The 27,828-nt window shown below is 40.1% G+C and overlaps 1 protein-coding gene across 2 annotated transcripts; it reads right to left on the reverse strand.

Moving 5' to 3' along the window:
- Positions 1 to 288: 288 nt before the first annotated feature.
- asap2b (ArfGAP with SH3 domain, ankyrin repeat and PH domain 2b) lies at positions 289 to 27,808 on the reverse strand. 2 transcript variants are annotated; one of them, XM_088001736.1, is made up of 28 exons: positions 27,439 to 27,808; positions 19,400 to 19,472; positions 16,822 to 16,967; positions 16,660 to 16,734; positions 15,644 to 15,693; positions 15,429 to 15,558; positions 14,061 to 14,146; positions 13,436 to 13,511; positions 13,266 to 13,352; positions 12,359 to 12,462; positions 11,815 to 11,884; positions 11,551 to 11,655; positions 10,514 to 10,601; positions 10,386 to 10,434; positions 10,151 to 10,317; positions 9,368 to 9,501; positions 8,105 to 8,193; positions 7,847 to 8,036; positions 5,948 to 6,033; positions 5,761 to 5,876; positions 4,761 to 4,828; positions 4,035 to 4,142; positions 3,624 to 3,957; positions 3,306 to 3,540; positions 2,646 to 2,704; positions 1,894 to 1,952; positions 1,685 to 1,804; positions 289 to 1,184 (listed from the first exon to the last, which is right to left on the reverse strand). In XM_088001736.1, exons 1-28 carry the CDS (start codon positions 27,565 to 27,567, stop codon positions 1,110 to 1,112), a joined length of 3,108 nt encoding a protein of 1,035 aa, XP_087857862.1. In that variant the 5' UTR covers positions 27,568 to 27,808; the 3' UTR covers positions 289 to 1,109. The 2 variants fall into 2 exon arrangements, with proteins under 2 accessions (XP_087857862.1, XP_014855118.2); XM_014999632.2 differs by lacking the exon at positions 11,551 to 11,655.
- Between the last annotated feature and the right edge of the window lie 20 nt (positions 27,809 to 27,828).

Genomic DNA, 27,828 nt, shown 5'->3' on the forward strand with positions numbered 1-27,828 from the left:
TCAACAGGATGCTAGTTCCAGAGCTCAGAACCAGACATTAAACTTTACTTATTTAGTTCTGAGTAAAAATGTCTCTAAATTACTTTGACAGAAATTGTTCTTTTGAGTTTGATTTGCCAAACTAAACAGATTCAGTTTTGTGCTCATCTGTGTTTGACTCTGAAAATCAGATGTTTGCTCCACTAACGGCTCTTTGGGAAGATCAGAATGTGTTTTCATGAGAAGGAAATTCACCAGCAATGTAACAAAACATTATGTATTCAAAACGAAACAAAACTGAATCCCCAGTTACATCAAAGTGTCTTTATTGAAGAGAGAAAACAACAAAATCTAACAGCCGTTTCCTGTTTCGCACTTCTTGACCCCATTGTTGAATCTCACCTCCGGTTTTTCTGTGGAGAAATTATTAATATTTTACATCTTTTCCACTTTTTTGACCTGAAGCATTAAGATGCAGGATCGACTTCGATGAAGAAGAGTCATTTCATCGGTCTGCTTGAGATCATCTTTCAGCCATCGAACAATCCCAGCTTATTTTCAACCAATGAATGGAACCTTAAATTTTGTGTTATGTAGCAAGAATGACCCAAACATTTTACCTGGAGCTGATAAAAAACTCCCCAACCGACAGGAAGACTTGTGTTTTTATTGGTGTTCAGCTCTAATGATCATCAACAGTTAAATTTTTTGAACGCTTGATTTTTAAAATTTGGAATACCTGCAGATGCATTGCATATTCAGCAGACGTAATGCGCCCAAGTCTCCATATTTACAGTGAAGATACATGTAAACGCAGCGATCCTGCCGTCCGCCTCCATGCTGAAGCTCCACAACTTTCATTTTAAATGTTTTCACAAATATTCCCAGAACTCAGGTTGATTTAAAAATACATTTTTAAAAGTTTAAACAAGGCACAAACATAATTTAGAGATGCAAACAATTGTCCTGCAGCGTTCAGCACATTGGATAAGATAAACCTTTTGAAGTTTCAGATATTACACATCAGGTCCGACATGAAGGCAGAGGGTCTTATGATCCAGTGTGAGTTTTTTTCCTGGTTACGTCCAGTCGGACCTCTGGTGGAGAATGTTGACCCTTTACAGGACTGATCACTCAGTGATAAAGTGAACAAAGGTGACGGGAAACGCTCCCTTTCTGTCCGGTTCTCCTTCAATGTGACCAATCTGAAACACAAAGCAAACGCCGGTTACGGAAATACCATTAAGAAATCAGAAGAAAAGCAAAACTAGCAAGAAAAACAGTAAATGAAGACAAATAGCAGAGCAGGCTTAAAAACCATTGCTTGTAAACCTTAAAATATGTTGAAAGTGGCAAAAAGTAGTTCATAAAAATTCATCATGGCGTACCCCCAGGCTCAGCTCTTGGTTTTCTGGCATTTAGCAAATATAAATAATTTTGGTAATTCTAACTAAGATAAAACAGGTTTGTAAGAACATTGCATCTGAAAAGTAATTTCATACATTGAATGTGTTTATTTGCTTTTCCTCAGAAACAAATCTTTAACTGACAACAGTGATATGAGATTAAAGACCAATGAACAAAATAAAATAAATTGAAGAGCCATGTAGGATTCTCATTTGGATCAACTTTGCTCAGCATCTTGACATGTCAAGTTGTTGATTTTTCTCCTTTTCTTGGTGCGTTTCCTTTTCTGGACACTCACCCACCACTCGCTGTCCTCCTCCCCCTCCACCACGATCACCTCCCCTTCTCTGAACGTCAGCTCGTCTGGATTGTCGGCAAAGCAGTCATAGATGGCCTTCACCCTCTTTGGCTTTGGCTTCTACAGAACCAGAGATCAGCCAGGACAAAGTTCACACTGAGGTTCAAACACCACAAATGATTTCACCTCTGGAAGGTCTGAGGACTCACAGAGACGGTGGTTCTGGGTTTAGGTGTAGGAGGAGCCGGACTTCCAGGAGGCTTAACACCTAGAAAGGAGAAGGAAAGGTTGTTGGTGAATTAATAGCTAAGGAAGATGAGCTAAACCGTCTAATGCTACAGGAGGTACACTGACTGACACGTCATTAGGTACACCAGTTTACTAAACCGTCTTATGACACCCGATGTGACCAAAATGAGGAATTGGAGGAATTGCCTGTTTGGCATTGCGTCAATCAGGCAATGATTGATGCAATGCCAATCATTGCGCCAATGATTGTGTCAATGATTGGCGCAATGATTGGCATTGACTCAATGGGTCATTGGGCCAATGAGTCAATGACCCAGTGACCCAATGAGTCAATGCCTCATTGGGTCATTTCATCTTCCTTCCTGCTCCAAAGGAAGAGCAGGAAGAGGTCTCTAAAGAGATTGTGTTCTGGGTGTTTGGATGGGAGAACGGACGGAGGATAGACGGACAAGCCAATGTTCTGACATCCTTGGATCCTGAACAACAACTACTTTGGTCTCATAATTCTCCACATCTGAGATCAATCAGGGCTGATCTCTGGAGACAAACCTCAAACTTCCAGGACTTAAAAGATCTACCAAAGCAGACCTTTCAGGGTCTGAGTGAGTCCAGACCCCAACAGGTCTGGACTCCCTAAGGGGCGAAGCAGGACCTTGTATATCCAAGGCTGCTGGTCTAAATATTACTGAAAAACAAAGAGGTGTTTAATTACCTGGTTTGTTCACAGATGCAGTTCTGACTGGAGGTCTTTGAGGAGCCTGCTTCTCTAACCTGAAACCAATGAAAATGAAGTCATCACTTACAGTCTTTACATTTCAGCCTAATTTGACAAGATTAGTTCAAGTTCTAACCAATAAGACCAGTTCTGACCAGTACTGATTCTAAATAAAAAATGCAGACCACTACTTAGTGGTAATGATTCTGACTGGTATTAGCATTTATGTTCGCCGTAAACCAGAACCAGACATGGTTACAAGAGATTTTCATCAAAGTTCTTTAATAGGCAAGTCCAAGTCCAAGTCCAAGTAGAGTGTCAAGTCTATGGAAAAGTCCAAATCAAAGCTAAAGCATTTTACCCCTAGTCTAAGTCAAGTCACAAGGCTTTGACAGGCATATTGTAGTCTGGACTCAAGTCTTTGAGAGGAAGACCAAGTCGAATCTTTGTGGGCCAAGTAAAGGTCAATCCCACATCTTTAAAGGACAAGTTACAGTCTTGTCTTACGTCCGTCTTTCCAAGTCAACGCTCAGGTGTTTGAGAAACAACTTCAAGTCTCTCTTCTTTTAGACCAGCTCCACATGTTCAAGTCAGTTTATTCTCTGATGTCAACTTCCTATTTACTTCAAACACCAAACGGTGAATCGTATCTCATACTTGGGTGATGCGGATCCTGGCGGTCTGCTGGGCTGGTGCCGGTCCAGATGCGGGGTCGGAGGTTGAGGTTTGTAGTGGGGCGGCGATGTGAGCGGTGGTCCCGGTGGACGTCCAGCTGGTGGAGGAGGTATAGGAGGCAGCGGCGTGTTTTTGGCTGATGCGTTCTTTGCATCGAACCTGCCAGATGCCCTAACTGAAGGAGGAGCACCTGGAGGAGGAGGGACAGCTGGGAGCACTGGGAGAGGAACACGGAACAGGTCAAATTTCTCTTCATTTCCTTGAATCAAAGACGGTGAATAAAACCGACGAGAGGCTCACCATACATGGAGGAGTTTGAATCAGAGTTTGGAGGGTTAGACGGGTCAGAGGATGAACGCTGTCTTCCTACTGTTTCTACTGCTGCAGGTTTACTGACACCCGGTCCTCGGTGCGGGCCCCTGGGGGGCAGCGGCGGGGTTGGCCCCGGCGGCGGCAGGGCCCCCTCCAACATTGTGCCGTACGTCTCATTGCTGATCATAGAGCTTGGGATGGGAGGCCTTTGCTTGGCTTTGAAAGCGATGTCGTGCGCCAACGCCGAAAGGTTGGACTGCATGGCGCCGGGAACGATGCAGCTGACCGGACGGTCGTCCCGTCGGGGTGTTTTCAGGATGGGCTGCAAACAAATCCCAAAGGGCGTTAACATCCTGAATCCCGAACAGGAGACTCCGGCGGCGTGTTAAGATGGCCGACCTTGTCCTCTAACTCGTCCTCGCTCTCATCCAGCTCCTCGTGTTGGAGACGCCACTCGTACTCGACGTGAACGTGGACGTTAAATTTCCCCGTCTGAGCCTCAGTCAGCTGGAATATGAAGCATGATGACATGTAAATGGGACATTACCCAGAATGCTCGAGAAAAATCTACATAAAAATAAGACAAAGACAGATCTGATGTTTCTGTATGAACTCCTGAGAGTCAGTAATGACTTGGTGCTGTGCAGGAAAATCATGACACTAAGATGTTGGTCTGATACCAACCAAACCAATGGACTGGTTTGGTTCTTATTTATCATTTTTAAGATTCTGTTTTCCAAATAAATTTCAATTCAAGTCCTTTAGTACCTCTTAAAGGGGCAGTTTCAGTTACAGCAATCGGATTTTAGTGAAGTTTAAGTTGCAAAACTTTCAGTTCTGCAGAGCTTTACAAAATCATCAAAGTCCGAAACATTACTGGACAACCATAATATTTGGAAAATATGAATACTGGGAAGTTCCACATATAATGTGGGAAAACTGATTCATTTTAGATCATTTTTAACTGAGAAAATGTAAATTTGAAATTAAAAAAATGTTTTTTTTTGCCTCCACAACTTTAAAACAGAATGCACTAAGTTGGATTCCTAGCAGGATCCTGAGCCGACCTTTGGGAACCAGGACGTAAAACCAGAAAAATAATTTGTTGAACCAGTAAAATCTCACCAGCTCTTTGCACTGAGAGTGTCCCAGGCGTTTAGCGATGTCTAGAGGCGTTTCTCCTGCTTCGTTTGCTGTGGAGACAAATTCAGTCATTCATTTAGAATCAATATTTTGGTTTATTCTGACAGGAATCATCAGCTACAAGCAGCTTTGATTCCTCTGTTTATAATAAGACATGATTTCCAGTGAAAGACGGTTTTGTGCAACTTTTCAGGGTCTCTAAAAACCCTGAAAGATTCGTTCTAATACTGATTTTCTTGTTGCAGACTTGAGTCTTTCTGTCAAAACTAATCAGAAAATAACTTTTCATTTAGATTTTAACACCAGAAAAAAGCATTTATGAAAAAAAAACTTTTAAGTAAGCAAATTACAGTAAACAGTAAATAAAGTCAAAGTTCATAATAGACATTTCTACACGATAACTGCAGCGTTTTGGAAAAACATAAATATATAAGAATAAACCTGATGATTGACCTTCTGACTTTAAGGGAATCTATGATTTTAAAACATGTTAAGAGGAAAGCGACAAATTAGTTTTTTGTGACTAATTTGTGAACTGAAATCACTAAAATATGAAAATCTTACAATTTTAAAGGAATTTCATGCATTTTTCTGCTTATTTAAATCCATTTTTCATTACGTTTAAAATGATTTTAATAGGAAATGATTATACCTATGTTGTAAGAGAACATTCACAGTTTCTCTGACTTGCTGATTATCACATTCTGATTGAGTTGCTGGTTTTCAGCTTCTTTCTGCGACTGCTTTTAAGAAAGGAGGAACATTTTGATGCAAAGTGATGCATTATTTTGGTGCATCTGTCTCTTTATTGCAGCTTTTTGCCAACTGATTAGACTAAACCAATGATGCCTTCAGCTCAAAACCTAAAGCTGCAAAGTTTGTGAACCAGAAATGACTCCTAAAGTTGATTCCTCCACATTTCCATAAGCAGAAGTCAGATTTTCAGTCTGATAAACAGTAAAATGAGCCGTTTGAGTCTTACTGGTGGAAACTGAAGCTTTCCCCCTCAGCAGCAGCTTCAGACACTCGCTGTTGCCCGTCAGGCAGCAGTAGTGCAGCGCCGTGCTTCCTCTGGCCGTCTGCTTGTCCAGGTTGCCACTGAAACACAGTCAGAGAGGTCAGAGGTCACGGAAGCAGCCGAGAGGGTCCGTCAGTCGGCCAGCCGTTACCTGTTCTGAGCGAGGAAGTCGACTATGTGGAGAGAGTTTCTGTCCACCACTCTGACGGCCAGGTGGAGCACCGTCTCTCCGTTTTCCTGACGGACACAAACGCAGCAGTGAAACACACAGAGTAACAATACGCTGCATTTAACAACACAGAGTAACAATACGCTGCATTTAACAACACAGAGTAACAATACGCTGCATTTAACAACACACAGAGTAACAATACGCTGCATTTAAACACACAGAGTAACAATACGCTGCATTTAAACACACAGAGTAACAATACGCTGCATTTAACAACACAGAGTAACAATACGCTGCATTTAAACACACAGAGTAACAATACGCTGCATTTAACAACACAGAGTAACAATACGCTGCATTTAACAACACAGAGTAACAATACGCTGCATTTAAACACACAGAGTAACAATACGCTGCATTTAAACACACAGAGTAACAATACGCTGCATTTAACAACACAGAGTAACAATACGCTGCATTTAAACACACAGAGTAACAATACGCTGCATTTAACAACACAGAGTAACAATACGCTGCATTTAAACACACAGAGTAACAATACGCTGCATTTAAACACACAGAGTAACAATACGCTGCATTTAAACACACAGAGTAACAATACGCTGCATTTAAACACACAGAGTAACAATACGCTGCATTTAAACACACAGAGTAACAATACGCTGCATTTAAACACACAGAGTAACAATACGCTGCACTTAACAACACACAGAGTAACAATACGCTGCATTTAACAACACAGAGTAACAATACGCTGCATTTAAACACACAGAGTAACAATACGCTGCACTTAACAACACACAGAGTAACAATACGCTGCATTTAAACACACAGAGTAACAATACGCTGCATTTAACAACACAGAGTAACAATACGCTGCATTTAACAACACAGAGTAACAATACGCTGCACTTCAACAACACACAGAGTGACAATACGCTGCACTTCAACAACAATGCAGCAGTAAAATCAAAGTAAAATCAAAGCTAAGGTGTGGCCTGAAAATTTGAGAAGCCTTGTGAAAACAAAGCGAGTCAGAAAGCTGCAGAGAAACAGAGATGACCTGAAAACCAAATGGCCTGAAAATCAAAATCAAATGAAAACTAAATATATAAATATTAACTCACATATCCAATAAAAATAGTTTATTTTGCCTAATTTTGTTATTTTGTATTTATGTTATATTAATTATTTTCAGTTTGATCCTTAAAATACCTAAATTTCCATGTAACTTCATATTTCTTCTGTCTTATTTTACTTAGTTCCCATGTGAAGTCATTTCCATGAGCTTTGTAACTAAACAGCCATCTTGTCAGGCGGTTGCTATGGAGTTTCCATGACAACAATAAACACGCCACAAGCTCAGAACGAGCTCTCGACTCGTTCTTAACTTATAAACAGTATTTAGACATTACAGCTATTATGATCTCGATTTTTGAGTACTCTACTCACATCTGTGGAACAGTAAGATAAATATCAGTGATACTTACTGGTATTTACTGGTACTTATTGCTGAATTAGCAAAATTAGCTCAGCTGATGTAGCTTCCATCTTTGTTTTGTTTCCAGTTCAGAGAACAGCGAGTATCAGTTGTTCTCTGGCTGTTTGGCTACATAGTGGCAAGTTGTGAAGACGTCCTGCCCTCTGGTTAACGAGTGTGTTAACGAGTGTGTTAATGAGTGTGTTAACGAGTGTGTTAACGAGTCTGTTAATGTGTGTTAACGAGTGTGTTAACGAGTGTGTTAATGTGTGTTAACGAGTGTGTTAATGTGTGTGTTAACGAGTGTGTTAACGAGTGTGTTAATGTGTGTGTTAACGAGTGTGTTAACGAGTGTGTTAACGAGTGTGTGTGCCTACGTGTTCGTCGGCCTGCGGGAACGCCTCCATCAGGTCGACGCCCTCGGCGTAGACCTGGATGAGCGACAGGATGTCCCGTTTCCGGACGGCCTCGTACATCGCCTTCAGCCTGGACTCGGCGTCGGCGCTGAACTTCAGGGCGAAGCGTTTCTCCGTGTACTTCGCCGTGATGTAGTCTTTCCTCATTTGCCTGGAAAAACCCGCAGATGGCGTTAAGACCCTGCAGCTTCTCAACAGAGCCGCACCAGCAGAACCTACATGTCACTTTTGGGGTCCGGCTTGGTTACGCCCTCCATGTCTGCCTCCATGATGTCATTGAAGTTGGCATTTCCCACATTCTTTGCCAGCTAAAACACAAAGAGACGATCAGCTGCGACCAGATCCGTCTGGTCCAGGAAATGCAGCATTTTGTTCTGAATCAGCTGATCTGTTGCTGAAAACAGGATTTTCAGACGCTGTCAGAGCATTTTGAGGCATGAAACTTCTTCTTTTCTCCAGTTTCCTTATTTTTTTAGAACAAAATGTACCCTATGTATCTACAGTGCTGTAAATATTTAATTCCTGACAAATTTCCCTCTTTTGTTTGACAAAAACAACCTGGACCATCTTCTCTTTTCTAGCTTTAACTTAAACATACCACAGTTATTTGGACAGCTGGCTTTAGCTTAACTAACACACCAAAGTCTGACTACTGTCTCTCTAATAGCAGAAAGAAATCATTCAAAGTGCAACTAACCCAGGAAATCAACTTTATTTATTGATAAACTGTGTAAATCAGTTATTTAGGTTCAATCTTCATGTTTCTGTGGAAATGTTTATATTTTCATGTAAATTTGTTTAGTTCTGCAATATTTTGTGAGTATTGAGATACACGGTGTCCAGGCCAGGCTACAGGACTTTTTGTCTACTTGCAAGAATAAAGTCAAAATATTTGAAGAGCAAAATCGCAACTTTACCAGAAAAACATCTGAAATTATGAGAAAAAAATTTGTTTTAGTAAGAAAAACATTTGGAAAGAGTTTCCTTATTGACGTGATTCTTTCCTCTAAATAAATTGTTTGCACAATTGTTCCAAAGTCCTACTGATAATAATTTGATGCTGTAAAAAAATTAAGTATTTCCTCATTTTTTAAAACTGATTCCAAAGTATAACTTCGCAAGACAATCAATATTCCTCATTTGATTTTGTTATTTGTTATTTTTAGTTCTCATAAAATGATAACTTTATCTCCTAATCTTACAACTTTATTCCTGGAATAAAAATTTATTCTTGTATCGTTTTGACGGTACTCTTTTAACAGTATGACTTTTTTCTCATAATAAAAAGAGAAAAATAAATAATCTGAATTCAAAGTCCAAATTAACAGAAGCCGCAAAACACACTTATCAAAACAAGATGGCCGCCCTGAACTGCAGAAACCAAAAAAAAACAGATTTTCCAAAAATTAAATCTTCAAAAATTTGATTTGATTTGATTTAGAAGCAGAAACATTCGGAGACGTTAAACTGAGTCGGACTCACCAGCAGCTCCGACGTCCCCAAAACGTCCAGCTCCAGACTCTGGATCCTGGAGTAATGGACGCCCATCTCGCGGTGGATCCCCGAACACTCGATGCAGATCAGGACGCCGAGGTTGGTGGAGAGCCACGTCGGGCCTGCAGTTAGGATGAGGAATTATGAAAACAGGATGGACCCAATCCAAGTTCACTTCATCTCAATGTTTCATTGCATTATTTACTTTACAGGCTTACTGTTTCACAGAAAACATCACTGAAAAGTTCATTTATTTCAATAATTCAGTTTAAAAAGTGAAACTAATATGTCATATAGATCCATTCCACACAGAATTACATATTTAAAGTGTTAAGTTCATTGATAACTGGGGATAAAAATGACCACATCACAACAATAGAAAAGTTGGTTGCATTTTTTTTACTTGAAGCCAAACACACCAAATTCCACAGCACATCTACATGTTAAGATTGTCATAGTCAAGCTAGCATAGCTGAACTACTTCCCTGTCCCTCGCTATTAGATTTTTAGTTTAAAGTTTTTCGAGACCTTTTTTCTGGTTGTCGTAGTTTTGACAATTAGCACTGCGTCTCTTTTTCTTTTATATATCACACATACATTTAAGATTTAGCTCGTTGTGTTGACTTGTCAGCTAAAACCAATGCTAGTCATTGTTTGCAGTTTTTTGCCCTCCAGCAGGGGGGCGGGATCTTACCCTGGTGAGGTCACGCTGCAACGTGTCTGAGGAAGAGTTTACTTGGTGGTAAATGTGACCGAACGGTGTAGACTCACTTGGAGCGCCGCAGTCGCAGCAGCTGTTGTTCCCGTTCATCCTCTTCACCTCCCCGACGATGGCCTTGGTCAGCTCCTGGACGATGTTGTTCTCTCCTTCGTTCTGGTCGCCTTTGAAGGCCATGTTCAGAGCCTCCTCCTTGCTGTTCTGCAGCACCGACACCCAGCTGAAACACACAGGTTACCGTCAGAACCAACATGGCCGCCAACAACGCACTCCGGAGCGGGAACTTACACCTGACAGTCTGCCTCGTCTTCAGCCTGGAAGTGGTACGTTCTGTCGTCTGCAAGAGAGGAACAGATAGATGAAAACATGGGAATCGTGTCGGCCCGATGTGAGGACAGATTGGCTCTGCTGCGTACGTGAAAACAGGTCGAAGCTCTTCTTCTCGTCGGGATTCATCTTCACCTGGCAGGTGAGCAGGTTGAGTTTGGCTGGAGGTTTGTTGGGCTTTGAACACAGAGAGACGAGACAAACTGAATTTGATGGAGCATTTACCACATCTACTGCACATCCCCAAAGTCATCTGAAACATTTGTAATTTACAGTTTAAAGGACCTTTGAAAATGAGCCTGGTAACGTCCAGTAGAGCTTTACACTGAAACACGACAGTGAAACCTCAATGAACACAGGGAGTTGTTGCCATTGAACGCAGCACGTCTTTCAACGTTTTCTTCAACAGTCCAAGTGAGAAAATAAAGATTTGATGCACATGAAACCATAAATGTGTAATAGAAAATATTCCTTCCAGGTAGGGCTGGACGACATGCATGAAAGACTTACGACAGAAATGCTTCATACATATCAATAATTGTTGATGCTAATGATTATTGATTAGTTTTTTTTGCTTTAAATGTCTGAAATTTTGGGTGTTTTATCCACAGTTTTCTCTCCAGGCTGTTTTTTTTATTTTGAAGCAGTTATGAGGATCGGAGGGGAAACGTAAAGCTGCGTCAGTTACTCAGCGGATTGTTGCTAAGCAACCGAAGTGTGAGTGAGTTGGTTGTTTCCACCAACCTTCCTTATCAGAGCAGCTAACGCTCCTCTGCCTACATCTCCCAGAATGCTGTGCGGTTCTGGAATGGAGGTCAGTGCATATTATACATGTTGAATATTCTGATATTTTATCTATTGATATTGATCATGTATCTATTGTGATATTATTGATTTATTGTCCAGTCCCACCCTGATATGAAAAACTTTTTGTCGACTTGTAGTTTTTGTGAAATACTAAAAAACAAAATACTGTTTTCCATTTCTGTTTTCTTTTTTCTGATCTTTACTAGAGAGGATAAAATACCTGGATAAACCCTTAATCTGCAGCGTAGCGACCCAGACTCAGTCCTCCCTCCATAAACGCCTCTAACCAGTGTTGGATTTAAGTCCAAACTTTTCCCACCCTGTTCTCTTTTATCCATTTCTTTATGCTTTTTCTTCTGCTCCTTTTTCTCCTCCTTTTCCGCTTGCTCTGTCCTGATTGGCCCCTTGACTCCTCATGTAAAAACTTTAAAATAAAAGGAGGAAGACGAAAAAGGAATAATAAATATAAACCTAAATTAAAGATCTTGATACTGAAAACCCAGGGGGAGCCTTCCGGTTGGACATGCAGGCAGGAGGGCGGGAGCTGTTCATGCAGGACAACCAATGAGACGAGAGCTCTTACCGTGCCGTGGGAAATCGTCAGCAAGCCTTTGTTGACGGAGCATTTTCTCTTCTGCCACACCTTTCTCAACCTGAGGAGGCAACAACAACCTTCAGACCAAACACCAAACAGTTTCAGCTGTTAGTTAGATGCTAAACGCAGATAAATCTCGCTGAAATCAGATTTTGGACGGAGAACAGTCCTGCAATGAAATGAAGAAGTCACTTCTCCAAAAGCAACATAAGACGGGTTCCAGGACAGAAACCTTCATTTTTGGAGATGAAATTGAAGTGTTGGATTGATACATTAAAAAAAATAAAACAGGGAGCTCCCTTTTACTTTTTTCAGTTTTAATTGTAAAAAGTTTTAAATAATTTTAATGTTCAGAAAATTCTAAAAAAAAAAACGACAACAAAAAAACCACTAAATATTCTGGTTGTAAGGTGACAAAATATGGAATCACTTCTGTCTAAAATAAAAATGTAAAATGTAAAAGATGCGGCCCGGTTCTGCTAAGCTCGCTCCATCTATTCCTGTGGGATTCTGGGACTTGGAGTTCACTCACCCCTCACTCTTCTTGTAAAGGAATCCAGAGTATTCGGTGCCGTGAGCTTTGTTTCCTTGAAGCTGATGGAGGTTGTAACCTACGCTCTGCTTCGCCTGAAGTTCCTGAGGGTCAAACAAACTTCATCAATAACCACGTAAAATATAAACAGTCTGTGAAAATTTATTCCATTTTTGCTTTTTTGCCTCACTGAAATCATTCAGATCACCAAAAAAAGTTACATAAAAGTCAAAGATAAATTGAGCAAACACAAATTTTTGGGAATCCAACCAAAACGGATGTGTTAGCCTAGCTTTAGCCTAACATTAGCCTAGCATTAGCCTAACGTTAGCCTAGCATTAGCCTAGCAGGATAAATAGCTCATGGTTTTTCACCGGAGACAGAGAAATCCACCAACCACTAAAATCTGACGCTACTCCATTTGTGTTTACATGTCGTGGTGAAGGACGTTGCGCTCTGTCTTCTTCAGAGGTTTTTGTGTCGTTCTGGGTGCAGCGCCACCACAGGTGAGGAGGGGAACAGTTTTTTAAATTTGTCTGAACCATTTGAATCAGTGAGAAAGAGAACCACAGCAGCTGGAAATACAACAAATGTGGAAAAATAATCTGTCTCTCGTTTGTTCTTGAACTTTTTTAGATCAGGTCATGATGTGTCGCTTTCAGAGATCTTTTAGCCTACTTCGTGCTGCCAGACAGGATCTGTTTAAGTTTTTTCTGGCTTCTACGGGTCAAACAGTAACCAGACAGAGGAAAATGAAATGATCACCATTTACATCTTCCACTTCATCAGTGAAGTTGCGTTTAGGGTTCTTATTGATCATTGATTATCTCAATGTGAGACAAAAAAAGCAAAACCAGAAGAAATGTTAAACAGAAAATCGGAATAATGCGATAAAAACTGTTTCCACCTCCTTTTGCTCCATTTGCAGCGACGCCTTCAGGACGTCTCGGAGCTGACTCAGCTGCTTCCTCTCTCCATCCTGAGTCTGTTTGATCTGAAATAAACAACAGAAAACGTTTAACTAAAGTCACATTCTGTAAAACAAAAAGCTTCAGCATTCATCTGAAGCTTCCTCACCGCGGTCAGGTCTGTGCCCATCTTCTCCACGGCTGGTTTCAGATTCTCCACAGTTTTAAGTCCGTCCTGAAAAAAACTGCATCAAGAGCAAAATGTGCATATCGAGGTTATTAAAACTAAAACTAACAGAAACTGAAACGGAGAAAATATTTTTGTTAACTGAAGTAATAAAAACGGTAACTAAGGGGTTGTCAGAAAGTTAAAGCACTCAATTTTCCTTCTGGCGACACTTACGCTTGTCCGCAAAATGGCCACAGCAAAAGTTGGGAGAAAACAGCAGAGTCAGCGCGTTGCTGAACAATAACTGGAGACACTTTTTTATTTTTCTGCTAACCAATTTATCTAAATATAATTACAATACAAAACCTTTGAATTCTGCCCCTAGTAATTAACTACCACTATAATAATAACTAAAGCTAAACAATATTATACTAATAACAAAGAAATGTGCAAAAATACTTTAAAACGAAAACTAAACTGAATTGGGCAAACAAACATCACAACAACCTGGGAAACATGATTTATTCATGAAAAACAGAGGAGTTATGATACTGATAAATTTGTTTGTGTCTTGATTTGAAGCTAATAAGTTTTAAATAATTTGTCATTTTTGAGGCTTTCTTACTTGCACTGAGCGTGGAAGTACTTGATGAGGTTCTGGAGGAAGTCGACACCTTTCTTCTGCTTGATCTCGTTCACCTTCAGCAGGTACTGCAGCGACGGGGGCAGAGATGAGGAAACTGAATAAAAACTATGCGGCTGTAGTTTACCGATATTCTGGGATAAAGTACTTTTAAAAACCCGACTTCCTCCTTTCAGTGAACCGGGTTCAGATGTGAAAAGAGCCGACCTCTGAAGTGGTTACACAAACTGAGCTCAGAATGACGAATGACTCTTAGTTCAGGAAAACACTCCACCTGGTTCTGCTCTGTAGAAAACGCCAATCAGGGTCTAAAGACTCTGATAAGATAAAGTTAATATCCAGAAAAGGCTCTAAGTGAACAAAAGGCACCTTTAAAATTATATTTCTCCATAAAATAGAAGATATTTCTGTTAGCTCATTTTATTGTTTCCTAAATTACCTATAGGGGGCACTGCTGAGTACAAACCAGACAAAACATTGAAAATGTTTTTTATTTTAGTTTGAAGAAGAGAAATCCTTCTCCTTCAGCTTAGTTTGAGCCGCTTCATCAGCGAGGATGGTTTAGTTTTCTGTTTAAAGACCAGAGGAACGTTTTTCCTTGTTTCAGAGATCAGTGACCTAAAAACCGAGGCAAACGCAGAAGGAGGATGTGTAGCGTAACAAATCTGGTGAGCAGTGACCAAAGATACCTTATGTAAAGGGCAGCCAGTCTCTGAAACTAGAAAGTTCAGACAGGACCTGGCCACCGGCTGAATTTTGGGTCTCAGATAAACGTTCAATAATCTCCTTTCTGGAAATAAAATGCTGCTTTTCGTCAGACAAACTGTCAAATCTGTTTTTTAATAGATTTGACTGCAGAAATGGTGTCATAATTAACACACTTCATGACTGGGTTCAAATTCTTTCTTTCTAAAGGTCCATCAAGGCCGGGATCCTTCAGGGTAGCGTATTCAGTCCCCTTACGTTATTTTATTACTACTTTACTATTCCTGTAAATAAAACCATAAGAAAAAACGAGCAAATTAAGGGTCACCTTAAAATGGCCTTTTTCAGTTTTCTGTTATGTATGGGCAGAATGTTGTTCCATACTTCTTTAAAAACAAAGCAGCCAAATTTGAAAAAACACAGCAAGTCATTCGGAAAGTGTGAAAACCTAACAATAAAGATAATTTTAACGTAATAAAGTCTGACTCCTTTAAAGAATAAACAAGAAATTAGGGATGATTTGGACCAGTGAGTAGTTCCGTATGTCCAGCTGGTTCATCATAAGAACCACCCAGCAGTTGAGCGCTCATCAGAGGAGGATCAGGGTTTTATGTGAAGTTTCAGCTCATCGGCGAAGACTCTGACCTCACACATCTGAAGCTGGAAAGTCCGTCTCTCTTTCTCCATATCCTCTGCAATTTCTCCTCCGCTGAACTCGGTTCGGATCATGCCATGCTGCTTGGCGTGTTCTCGCTTCTCCTTCTCAATCTTTGCTCTGCAACAGGTTATGGTAAGATGTTATTCAGAATAGTTAAATGGAACAAATCTGGACGATCTGACTGAAATATTTATATTCTTACAGTTTTGTTTCGTAATCCTTCCAGGATTTATCAAACGACTTCTTCAGGTCCTGAAAGAACGAACCGGAAACGTCATAAATTCTCAGCAGATGACGCTTAAAGCAGCAAACAGGATGAACTTTGACCATCAAGTCACTCTGGAAATATTTCCTTATCATGACATGAGTTCATGTTTAGTAAAGAAAGACTCATCCACAGGCTACACTAAAGTGCTAAAGAGATGTTAGATTAATTAAATCAGAAAACACAGCTATAACGGAAGATTGGACTGGATTTAGAGAATTTAAAAACCAAAGATCAAGAACTTGTCATTTTAGACACGGTAAAACTAATTTGCAAAAACAATGTGAGGAAATAACACCTGAAACTCTTAGTTTCTTACCACTAATCAAAGATTAGGAATCTGGCCGGTGGATGCATCGCGCAGCAAACACATGAATGATGCAAACTCCAAAACACACAAACGCAAAAAAACAAATGTAAAAGAAAATCCTGCAAACACAAAAAATACAAAAAGCAGAAGTCCTCCAGACCACTAGGGGGAGCCTGGAGTAGGTAAAATTACCTACGTAAATATGCTGCGGTTCTGTAATGCTGTAAAATATTGTACATTCGAAAAAGACCAAGCAAAACACGTCTTTCTTTCTTCTGACCAACTCGTCTTTACTGATGATCTGGTTCCAAATGATTAGGTGATCGACTCCCCCTGCTGGTTTGGAGGGAGTTTGCAGCGTTTTTTATTTGCTGTTTGTGCGATCTGCTACATTTCCTGTCATTTGTTTTCTGGGTCTGTGTGTTTTGGAGTTTGCATCATTCATGTATTAGCAGCGTTTGCACCTTTCCGCCACCGTAGAAAAGTCTTTCTGAAATAACTTTATGTAGATTGTCTGACACGAGAACTTTAAGTAACAGAATTAAAATAAGGAATCCTGCCAAGTGTCTGTTTGTGGAAACATGAAGCAGTTCAGATTTAGTGAGCTGGTGTGAAAGTGTCAAACAGAAACTGAAACACAAACCCCTTTCACTCCTTTCAGGTCTCCTTTCAGCAGACTGTCCAGAGGAAATGTGATGATGTTGTTCATGTTCTGCAGCTGCACAAACAGAAAGACTTTAAAAACCTTTTCAAGTTCTAAAAGTAGCAACCAAATTTATCTCCTGGAGAAAACAAGGATCCTCACCAGGTTCTTCAGGAGAGCCGCCAACTCTTTGGTGAACACGGCGAACTTCAGGAAGGCGGCACCGAGTTCGCATTCCACGTCGTTCATGTAGTTTCCTGCGAACTTCTCCAGGGATTGGACGTACTGCTCCTCGTTGTCCACATGACCTGCGACACAGCAACGCCAGGAATACCAGATTACAGCAAAATAAAGACAAATTATAATCCAGACTAGAATAATCAATGTTCCAGTTCACATTAAACTCAAAAGCAGCTCTGAACAGCTGGTTTTTAGTCCGGATTTACAGGAGCTCAGTGTTTCGGCTGTTTTTCAGTTTTCTTGAAGTTTGTTCCAGATTTGTGGTGCATAGAAGCTGAATGCTGCTTCTACTTGTTTGGTTCTGAGGATGCAGAGCAGAACCAGAACCAGAACCTGAGGGGTCTGGAAGGTTGATACAACAGCAGCAGATCATTAATGTGATGCTAAACCGTTCAGTCATTTATAAACCAACTGAAATATTTTAAAGTTTATTCTCTGACGCTGCTGCAGTAAAGAACGCGACTAAAGATAAAAGCGTTGACGAGTTTCTCTAGATCTTGCTGGGATGTTAGTCTTCAGGTGATGAAAGGCCGACTTTGTAACTGTCTTCATGCGTTTCTGAATGTTCAGGTCAGAGTTCATCACTACACCCAGATTTCAGGCCTGACCTTTAGATCCAGCTGTAATAACTGAAGTAGCGCCTCCCTAACTCCACCTTTTAGACAAACATGCCAACAAACATTTTACTTTCCATAAACGTAACCAAAGGACACATTCACATTTCACCGTCTAACGTCAGGCCAACCCTGATCAATAACATCAATAATACGATAATGCACCGTATCGCTTCTGGACAACAAAACTTCCCCGGCACACATTTAAAAGATAAAAAAAGAAATCACAAAATATGTTGTCAAGTTTTCTAACAAACTCAAAAATCAACAAAACATGAAATATTTTTATGACCTCAGATTCATCCAGTCTGCTGATCATTTTGAGATAAAACAAAGGAAAAATAAAAAGTCTGATCTCAGCAATAAAAACAGGCTCAGTTTAATCTATTAAACGTTAGTTTACAAATGCAGAAAGGCAAGTTATTAAAACAGCAATGCTTTGTGTTGTCCCAGACTTCTTTTGTCTGGAATAACTACGCCCTCATTAGAAATAACAGTGAATTATTTTGGTGCTTCAACAAACAAATTTGTACCATTCTTGAATTAAAATTTGGACTAAATCAGTGTTATGGCCGTAAATGGCCCCCGAGCCACGCTTTGGCCCCAAATGGAGCCAAACATCAGAGAAACCTAAAAATAAACTTTCTGTCTTCAGACATTCGAACAGATCATGAAGCTGCTGCCGGTTCTCCCACAGAAACATGTTGAGGCAGCGAGTTTGGTGCTGCGCTGTGTGTGTGTGTGTGTGTGTGTGTGTGTGTGTGTGTGTGTGTGTGTGTGTGTGTGTGTGTGTGTGTGTGTGTGTGTGTGTGTGTGTGTGTGTGAGAGTTGGGATTCCTTCCTCCCTGCGTCGGTTTGCCAGTGGGTCGGCGTGCTGCAACAGGAAGCAGTATGAGAGGAATGCTGGGAGCTGAGACTCCACCTGCCTGAAGTCAGACCCACCCGCCCAGCGCACGGCTGCAGACGAACCAAACGCACCCCACGCTCAAACAGCAGCCAGAAAACTACGAGACTTTCAACTGACGCAAAGAAGAAATGCCAATCCTGAGGGGAAACAATTAAACCATCCATTAAACCATTTTATTATTATAATAATAAAAAAACAAAATTGGATTTTCAAATATTCTGTCACAAAGAAATAATCTCAGTCTAAAGGGCGAATAAATAAATAAACAAACGTAAATTAAATAATTTTATTAATAAATCATAATAGTAACAAAAACTAATAATAATAAAAATAAAAAAGCTTTTGAGCATTTCTGGCACAAAGGAAAAAATATTTCTAAAGGTAAATAAATCAATAAAATAAATACAGAAATCATAATAATAAGTTTATTTATATGAAACATTTTATATTCATTATTAAAATTAACAAGAAAAACAGTCCCAAATGAAAATTAAACAAATTCAAGGCTTTAAGTTCTAACTGAAAGAAATTCTGTTTTTTTTTCTTTTAAATTTTTGGCACAAAAAATGTCAGGGCCTAAAATATTTGCAAAATGTATTTAAATAAATGACAAGAAAACTAAATGTGAGAAATAAATAAAAAGAGAAAAAATTCCAAAAGACAGAGAGAAATAAAAAAAGTCTAAATGGCATCTTTGGCATTAAATTTACATATTTTTGGGTTTTTAATGAAGCCAGATTTCCTGCTGAGTCGATAAAAATGGGTTTGGCTTTTCAAGACATTTTATCTTTCAGAAGACAGGACTTTTTATTCTTCCCCAGAATAAAAACAAAGCAAACGCCTCCAAATGCAGGTAGTTAGCATCTTAATGGCTCAAATAAAACTTGACCTTTGACCCTACATCCCAGAGGAGTTGAAATGATGAAGTTCAACCATCTTCCATCCATCATAATGAGCTAAAGGAGGAAAGTTTACTCACTGAGGCCGGAGTGGTTGATGGCCTTCACCGACTTCTTGATCTTAGACAGGAAGGATCTGTCCAGGTCCAGAGCCTGGAGGAAACACAACGGGTTCAAAGGTCAACGCTGGTCCTGAACTTTTACACAAAAGATTCTTAACAAGTACAACAAAACAACCGACTGCACTGAAGTCTCATAGAAAAGAGCCGACTAAACTTCTCATGATCCGTTTCTGGACCAAAACGAGGCGCCGTTTATAAAGTTAGTTAAAACTTAACAACAATTTGGATTATTTAGCCTGAGAGAAAAAAGCAGGTTCATTTTTCAGTCCTATGTTATTCATTCATTTATAAATATCACAGTTTACAAACTGAATGTTTAGCTCCCAGCTAAATGTTCAGTTCGCTCTAAATATTTAGCTAATATGCAACTTCACTTACTGTTAGCTTGTTACAAAATATTTAGTCTGAAGCTAAATATTTAGCTTACAGACTAAATAATTAGAATCTAAATATTTAGGCTGAAGCTAACAAAATGTTAGCTTAAGATCTAAATATTTCGCTTCAAGCTAAATATTTGTTTACAGACTAAATATGTAGCTCCAAACTAAATGTTACAAGCTAAATATTTAGCTTAGAAGTTAAAATATGACTGAAAAATTAACCCGTTTTTCTCTCTCAATTTGGCTAAATAAACAAAATTGCTGTTAATGTTTTACTGTGTAACTTCAAACACAACATCCCACTGAAACGGTTCTGCTGCGTCATGGAGAAGTCAGAGACGGGAAAATATCAATGCAAGATGGAGAAAAGGGATGAAAATAACCACGAGACGCAAAATGGTGAAAATCCAGGAAAATAATAAAAAGCTAAAAAAAAAAAAAAAATTGACAACACTGAAAGATCAGCAGAAAATTTCAGCAAATTTATCACAAATGTCAAAGCAGCAAAGCTAAATCTGTATTTCCTGCTTCTCGATTTGATGGCGGCGGGTCTTAATTAATCGGTTATAAGCAGAGTTTGTCTGTCAGCAGAGAAAAGCCGACTTGATGCTATAAAAGGAAAAGGGAAGTTCAAGATAAAACTGACAAGCTAAGACAACAACACGTCGACCACGAAGCTTCTTTCAGTTCACTCGTTTGTTTGCAGCTCCAGAGACGCGACGCTGCATTCAGTCCATACCTGCAACATGGAGGTTTTTATTAAACAGATTTCTTCTGATGACACAAACTTTGTCTCAACAGGAAGACGTTGAGCTGCTGCCAGTCAAAAATAGACGTTCCTTCACACGTTACTCAACAGGAAAGCTGCGCAACAGACCAAACCACTTTATTAGATACATCCGTACAAACACTTGTCACCACAAAGGGCAAACCAGACAAACGTGACAGCAGCTTAATGCATTTAGACCTTCAGCTGCATCAAAGATGACTTACTGGACATCACAACCGAGGAAAAGAGGATTTTAATATGCATCGTTGAGGTCAGAGGAGAATGGGGCGAAAGACTGGTACTAGATTGTAGGAAAGCAACAATAGCTGAAAAGTTCACCTGCAGGTATGCAAAATTCACATGCTGAATGCTTTGTTCCTCCATTTGTGTCTCTACTGCCTCTAAAAAACTCCACCCACCTGGCTTTTGGCAATAAATTTATATTTTTGGTGTCTGGAAAATGACCTATTTCAAAAACCTCAAAGCCTGTTACCTAGCAACCACAGCCGAGCTCCAGCCTGTTACCTAGCAACCACAGCCGAGCTTCAGCGTGTTTGGTCAGCCCGTTTTACCGCTGCACAATGGCTGCTTTGTTACTGACTTACTATCCAGAAACCACTTGCTGCTTTCTTGTTGGTTCTGCAGGAGGCTCCACTTCTGCTTTTCAAAGATATATGGTTGCATAGCTGTGCATCTGATTGTAGCTACGTTCACAAACGAGTGTAAATGTTGAGTTTGGGGAGGGATGGCCGGCAGCTGCTAGCTCGGATTTAAAGCTGCAGTATGTAACAAATTAACAAAATCAAACAGAAGGTGAAGTTTTCTTTCAAAATAAACAAACAGAAACAAGCCTGGTCTTCATTCAGTGAAGTTACTCAGCAATTTTACTCAACAGTAACAATGCTTTACAATAAAATTACTCAAGTGAAAGTACATTTGTTCCAAAAAGTTACACAAGTAAATGTAACCACTACCCAACTCTGACTGGAATGCTGTCGTGTTTCTACACAAATTTCTGACCCTCCATGTTCAAAGTCTATTTTGAACTCCACCTGGTTGTTTCCACAAAGTATTTCATGGCTAATGGCATTAAGCTGCTGCCAAGTGACAAAATTACTATTTGAAGAAGAAGTAGAAGAATGAAGTAGAAATGTGTTCTGCTGGTTTTACTGCATTAGTCACATGACTTGGCCCAGCTGCACACCTTTAATCTAGAGTTTGGTCTGGTTTCCAGCTGCAGCCGTGAGTCACAGCTCAGTGACTCACGGCCTGAAACATGCAGAAAGTCCAGAAGCTCAGTCGCTCTGCGGCTGAAGACAGCGAACAGGGTCTGCTTCGTCTCCATCTGGAAAACTGAAGGTTTCAAACCCAGAAATCTGATGGGAATAGAAAACCGGCTTGACCAGGAAACGCTCCAGTTTTTACAATAAAACCCAACAGATTAAGGAGTTTGGCTCTAGTATTTAGTTTCTGTATATTCCTCCACATTGATTTGTTTAAGATCAATAAATCAAAAGGTATTTTATTTTAAAAGCAAAAGATAGAAGGGAAACCCACAGAAACTTATCACAGTAATGTGTTATCAACCTAAAGCTGGATGGCATGGCTACAAAATGTATCAAGCTAAAGTGGTTTCATGTCAATTCATATTGATAATTATTGATTAGTTTTTTGTTCTAAATATCTGAAATATTGAAAAACTGGTGGAGTGACCTTTCCTGTTTTATCCAGTTTCTTCTCAAGGGATGGTGGCAAAACCTGAAACTGCTGCTGCGCAAGTTACTCAGCAGGATGTTGCTAGGTAACCGAAGAATCTATGAGTTGCTAGGTAACCAAAGAATCTATGAGTTGCTAGGTAACCAAAGAATCTGTGAGTTGCTAGGTAACCAAAGAATCTGTGAGTTGCTAGGTAACCAAAGAATCTGTGAGTTGCTAGGTAACCAAAGAATCTGTGAGTTGCTAGGTAACCAAAGAATGAGTGAGAGAGTTAGATGGTGCTACCAGCCTAGCTTAGTTAGCTGTGAGAGGTTGAGTGTCTGAAGTCCTGCCTTTGCCTACATTTCCCAGAATGCTGTGCGGTTCTGGATTGGAGTTCATTGAACTTATTGAATATTCTCTCGGATGCATTATCTATAGATATTGATCATGTGTCTATCGCAATATATATTATCTTTAATCTATTGCCAAGCTAAACTAAGACCTACAAACATTTTTAATCAAGACATTAAAACTGACTTGACTAAGCTAACACAAATAAAAGATGCTAAAGCAAATTCTTCATAAACCAGTAACAGACTAGGAGGATCTTATGGCAGGACCATCAGATGCTCATTTAGCATTTAAAAAGAGAAAACATCTTGTTCTATTGAAAGAGATCTAAAGCGATAGCTTTCAGTCTCATCTGTTGTATCCTGATGAACAGGAAGTGATGGATAGAACACGGATTATTGTGTGTTTATTTCCTAATCCTCCCATTTGTTTTCCAATCCAGATTATTTCCCAGTCTGTTGGAGCCAAACGGTGACATAAGCACAACCACAAATACTACTGAGGAAAATCCATGCGTCTGCTGTCGTCTGAAAATGAATGAGTCGTCGATGAGTTGGAGTTACTCAGATCACTTCAAGCAGACAAGTTGTTACAGGACTGAAGCTGAAGCTGCAGAGAAGAAACAAATGGAGAGACTGGATGGAAATAATGGAAGAAAGACAATTAAAACATGGAGAGGTTCAGCAGAGAGATGTATAATCTGCAGTAGGAGGGAGGATCAAAGTGAGGCTCATCATGTTGGAACTTGAGCCGACTTCAGTGAAGATATCCCAACATGCAACAGGAGAAAACAATGCCTGGTCCTGTGGCTTTTACTCACTCATATTTGCTTTTTCACTGGTGTAAACATTTGAAATATTTGATGAATCAAATTTAAAGTTACTGAACATCCGAGAACAGCAGGTGTGTCTGAATAAAAGCTCATCTGACCAACTTCATACCGTTTGTTTTGGTGAAAGTGAAGTCCTTCGGTTCCTAAACTCTTCATGAAGGTGAAACTGTATCAAATCTGGAATGCTTTTTGAAACAGTCACAGGCAAGAATACATAAATCACCAAACTGGGAACAGGTCCAGGCCGTTCTACAGTGCCTGGAGATGTGGATTTCTTCATAATTAATAATTGAGGAGTTTCTGCGATGGGAATATTGCAAACATTGATACTGTGAGCAGAACTTTGATTTGAACTGTTGTGTAACTTGACATGTCTGCCTACTTTATTCTTTCCTCCATTTCTCTTTTGTGTTTCCATCACTCTGCGACCTTTAGCACTTGGGGAAACACCATTAGTGTCCGGTGTGAACAGCTGATGAGACTGTAGATTACTACACCAGCATGAAAAATACAAGTTATTAACATTTTAAGTATTAGCCAACATGCTAGCAGCATGAAAACTGAAAACATTTACTGCATCTTCTCCATGAAGGTCGAAGGTCATTTTATCTGTTTATTTTGACCATACATTTCCTCTTTATTTGTTTAAAATTTGCATTTTAATGTTTCTTTCTTTCCATACAATGGGTTTCTCTTCATTGACCTCATGGTATTTCCATCACTGTTGAAGCTCTTTTTAGACCAGTTTCCTTTAAGACAAATGAGGAAACTGAATAATCATTTTAAGGCATTTTACTCGGCTGTCTGACTGACTGACTCTGAGAAATAAAACATAACCAGCAGCAGGTGACTAGTTTTCACCCAAATCTGGATCCAAAGAGACCAGAACTGCATGCAAGAAACAACAACATCAAAGAAAATGCTGCTAGTAAACTGAAAGAAGTTACAGATCATATAGAGCAGGGGTGGGCAACTCCAGGCCTCGAGGGCCTCCTGCAACTTTTAGATGTGTCTCAACTTCCACACACCTGAGTCAAATAATGAGGTTGTTAGCTGCATTACTGGAGAACTTGACTGCACTTAAGAGATGATTCTGCTGTTGGATTCAAGTGTGTTGGACCAGGGAGATGTCTAAGAGTTGCAGGACACCGGCCCTCGAGGACCAGGATTGCCCAGCCCTGATATAGAGTAAAAAGATACAAAACAAAATCAAGATGAATACTACAAAACATAAAGCACCTTGTGTAAACTGACCCTGTTCTAAGAAGTAAAATGAGTCATGGTTGAGCTGTTTTTGTCTCTGAATAAAGAAGGTGACAAAAGGAGGAGAAAGTCTCTAAGCAGAAGTAGACAACATTAAAAGGGTTGCTCAGAGTCGACACATTGCCTAAAAAGGCTACAACAAAGATACACACAAAGAGTCTAAAAATGATTCAGGGAAATGGACTGCAAAGCTGTAACAGACAAACAAAAGACCTACTAAAGGCTTAAAGTCCAAAAGCAAGACGGACAAAATTAGCTTTAGAGATTCTCCCAAAGGAAGTCAAAAACAAGCAAAGTGACCGTCCCAGTGCACATCATGCTGCTAATTAAACTGTACTGTTTAATTCAGACGTGCAGAAGCAGAAAAACACCTAAAAGCTGCAGGAAAGCGGCGCTGTAGACGAGCCACGTGGCTGCAGGTTAGGGGAGCAACAAAGATCTCAAAATATTACAACACAACAATATTTCTCTTTGGGATCTCTGCTGTTTGGCCAGTTGTGGTCAACATGAGGCCTGATGATGCCACAACTACCCTTAAATAATTGGTTTGCAGCATTTCGGGTTTCCGGTAGGAACGATAAACAGACGATAAATGTTGCATAGCTGAACAGTAAATGTTCAACTATGCAACGTTTATCGTCTGTTTATTTGCAGTTTTCCTGAATGTCATTAAAATCTCATCCCATCCCAATATTGTGTCTCGTCTTGAGGGTGTTTTCCCTTCTGATAGTCCAATAAACTCAGTTAAACTTGCGATCAAAGTTTCAACATTTGTTGCATTTTTACTGTCAAACCAGCCAAACCCTTTGAACAACCTGTTCCCCTCCTCGCCTGTGGGGGCGCTGCACCAAGAACCACTGAAGGAAACAACAGAAAAACCTCTAAAGAAGATGCCACTTCCTTTTAAATAAAAATAAAATAAAAATTGAGTTTTAAGATTTCTCTTTTGTCCTTGGTAAAAGACGGCGAAGCATTTCTCCTGTTAGCGCTCGGCTAGTAGGTTTGCTTTGGCTGCATTTACCCAAAATGCCCTGCTCTGTACTCCAGGCCGCTAGGCATTCACATATGCATTCAAACTGGACCAGAGTTCACTTCAACCGAACAAAGACTGAGGTTTGTAGGTGGACCAGGGTTCACATTTTGGTTCGATTACGCATTCAGACCTCCCCAACCGAACCGGACTTTCTGAACGAGCCAGTCTGATTAAAGCAGACCTGTCTGTCTACATGAAACAGGTTAAAAGATCTCAAAAACAGAACATGATGGTCTGACCAAGAGAAAAACAAGTGAGAAACAAAGTCACCTGCATAGTCACAAAGTCGTTTCTAAGATTTATGGACTCCAGAGGAACAAAAGGTGTAAAACATTCACCACATTTCAGGACAACAACGTCAACGTAAATCAGAAGAAAGTAATTCTTCAGTTTGTTTTCAGCTCTGATGTAAAGGAGCCAAAAGTTTCTGCACATCTCAGGTTTTCAGGGAGTTTGTTCCAGATCTGACGAGCATAGAAACTAAAAACTGCGTCATCTTGTTTAGTTCTGGTTCTGAAAACAGAGTAAACAAATCTCTAGAGACCTGAGCACCAAGCAGCTTTATGCACCAACAGCAGATTATTAACATCTTATTATTAATCTGCCTCATTTAATCAGAATAATCTGGAATCAGAACCAAAACAAATGGAAACAATGTTTTCAGATAATCCAAGTGCAGAGCTGAGCAGTAACTACCTACATTTACTCAATTATATTTTCTTTTAAATTACTGTTAAGCTTTACTTTTTACTTTTATTTGAGGGATGTCATTATGAAATATCTAAACTCTCATTTGTGTAAATTTTCTGGATTTTCTACCCACTGAATGAAAAACAAACATGTTTTAATCAAAATTCACCAGACACACATCTGCAGGTTTTGTTAAAGTTTCCTAAGTTTTATATTGAAAAAACTGATTTGGAAAAAAAATATTTTGCCTGATTTTTTTTTGCTACTTATATGAATTATTGTCATTTTTGTCTTTAAAATACCGAAATTTTCACTTAACTTTATATTTTCTTCCATCTGGTGATGTAATTTTTAATTATTAAATTTATAAATATTATATTTTTACTCTTGAGTAAATACTTGGATGGGTAATTTTTACTTTTACTTTACGTAGTGCTGCTCTGCCACCTCTAAATGACAGTGTTTGTGTGTAAAACGGTAAAAAGAGAAAACATCCCAACAGGATTTGTGGCGCATCCAGGAAACCCCAGTTTTCAATCAGCATCCTCTGACCTTCGCCTCCTCTTCCTCACCAAAACCAGCCTCATCATCACCGAGTTGCAAAACTTCACAAACAGGCTGTTACAAAATGCTGCGAATCAACTGCAGCTTCAGCAGGAGGAAGTGCTGCTTTCTGTTCCCCTTTTCAAACACGAAAAACACGAATCTGCTGCGTGGAAACGCGAAGAGGAGAGGGTCACCAAATCTTTCAAACTGTTCCAACTGCAGGCCGAACAACTTCTCAGGTTCCAGCCAGCTGTTTCAGAGCAGGAAGTGGACCGACACCAACACGGCTAAAACCTTCCAGCTCTGACTGGGTTTCGTTAGTAATGTGGACCTGATGGAGCAGAGCGGGTGGTATGTGTGTGTGTGTGTGTGTGTGTGTGTGTGTGTGTGTGTGTGTGTGTGTGTGTGTGTGTGTGTGTGTGTGTGTGCGCCCACCTCCTCCAGAGCTCCCACCGTGTTCCTGCAGTGGGACATCCGGGTGGTGAAGCTGGACGTGGTCGGAGCTTTGTAGTCCTCATTGGTCTCCGCAACAAAGTCCGTGACGCTGATCTGATCCACCGGCATCTTGAGGAGTGATAGTCCTCAGCAGAACTAAGCCGAACCGAACCACAGGTCCTGCAGGTGGAGCCGCCTCACCTGGCCGGATGAGTTAGAGTCCGCCGGGCTGTCAGAAAACCCTCAAACCTCGGCCAGCTTCTACTAACGTCATGTCAGTCCATGTTCAAGGCTTGGTCGCATTCCTGTGTCGGTCCAGCAGCTGCCTCACCTGGGGAAGCACAGAGCAGGGCGGAGACACGGACAGAGCTCTCACTCTGCTGCAATTTC

The sequence above is a fragment of the Poecilia mexicana genome, unplaced genomic scaffold, assembly GCF_051168715.1.
Source record: "Poecilia mexicana isolate PSO_F unplaced genomic scaffold, ASM5116871v1 scaffold_21, whole genome shotgun sequence".
Classification (NCBI taxonomy): Eukaryota; Metazoa; Chordata; class Actinopteri; order Cyprinodontiformes; family Poeciliidae; genus Poecilia; species Poecilia mexicana.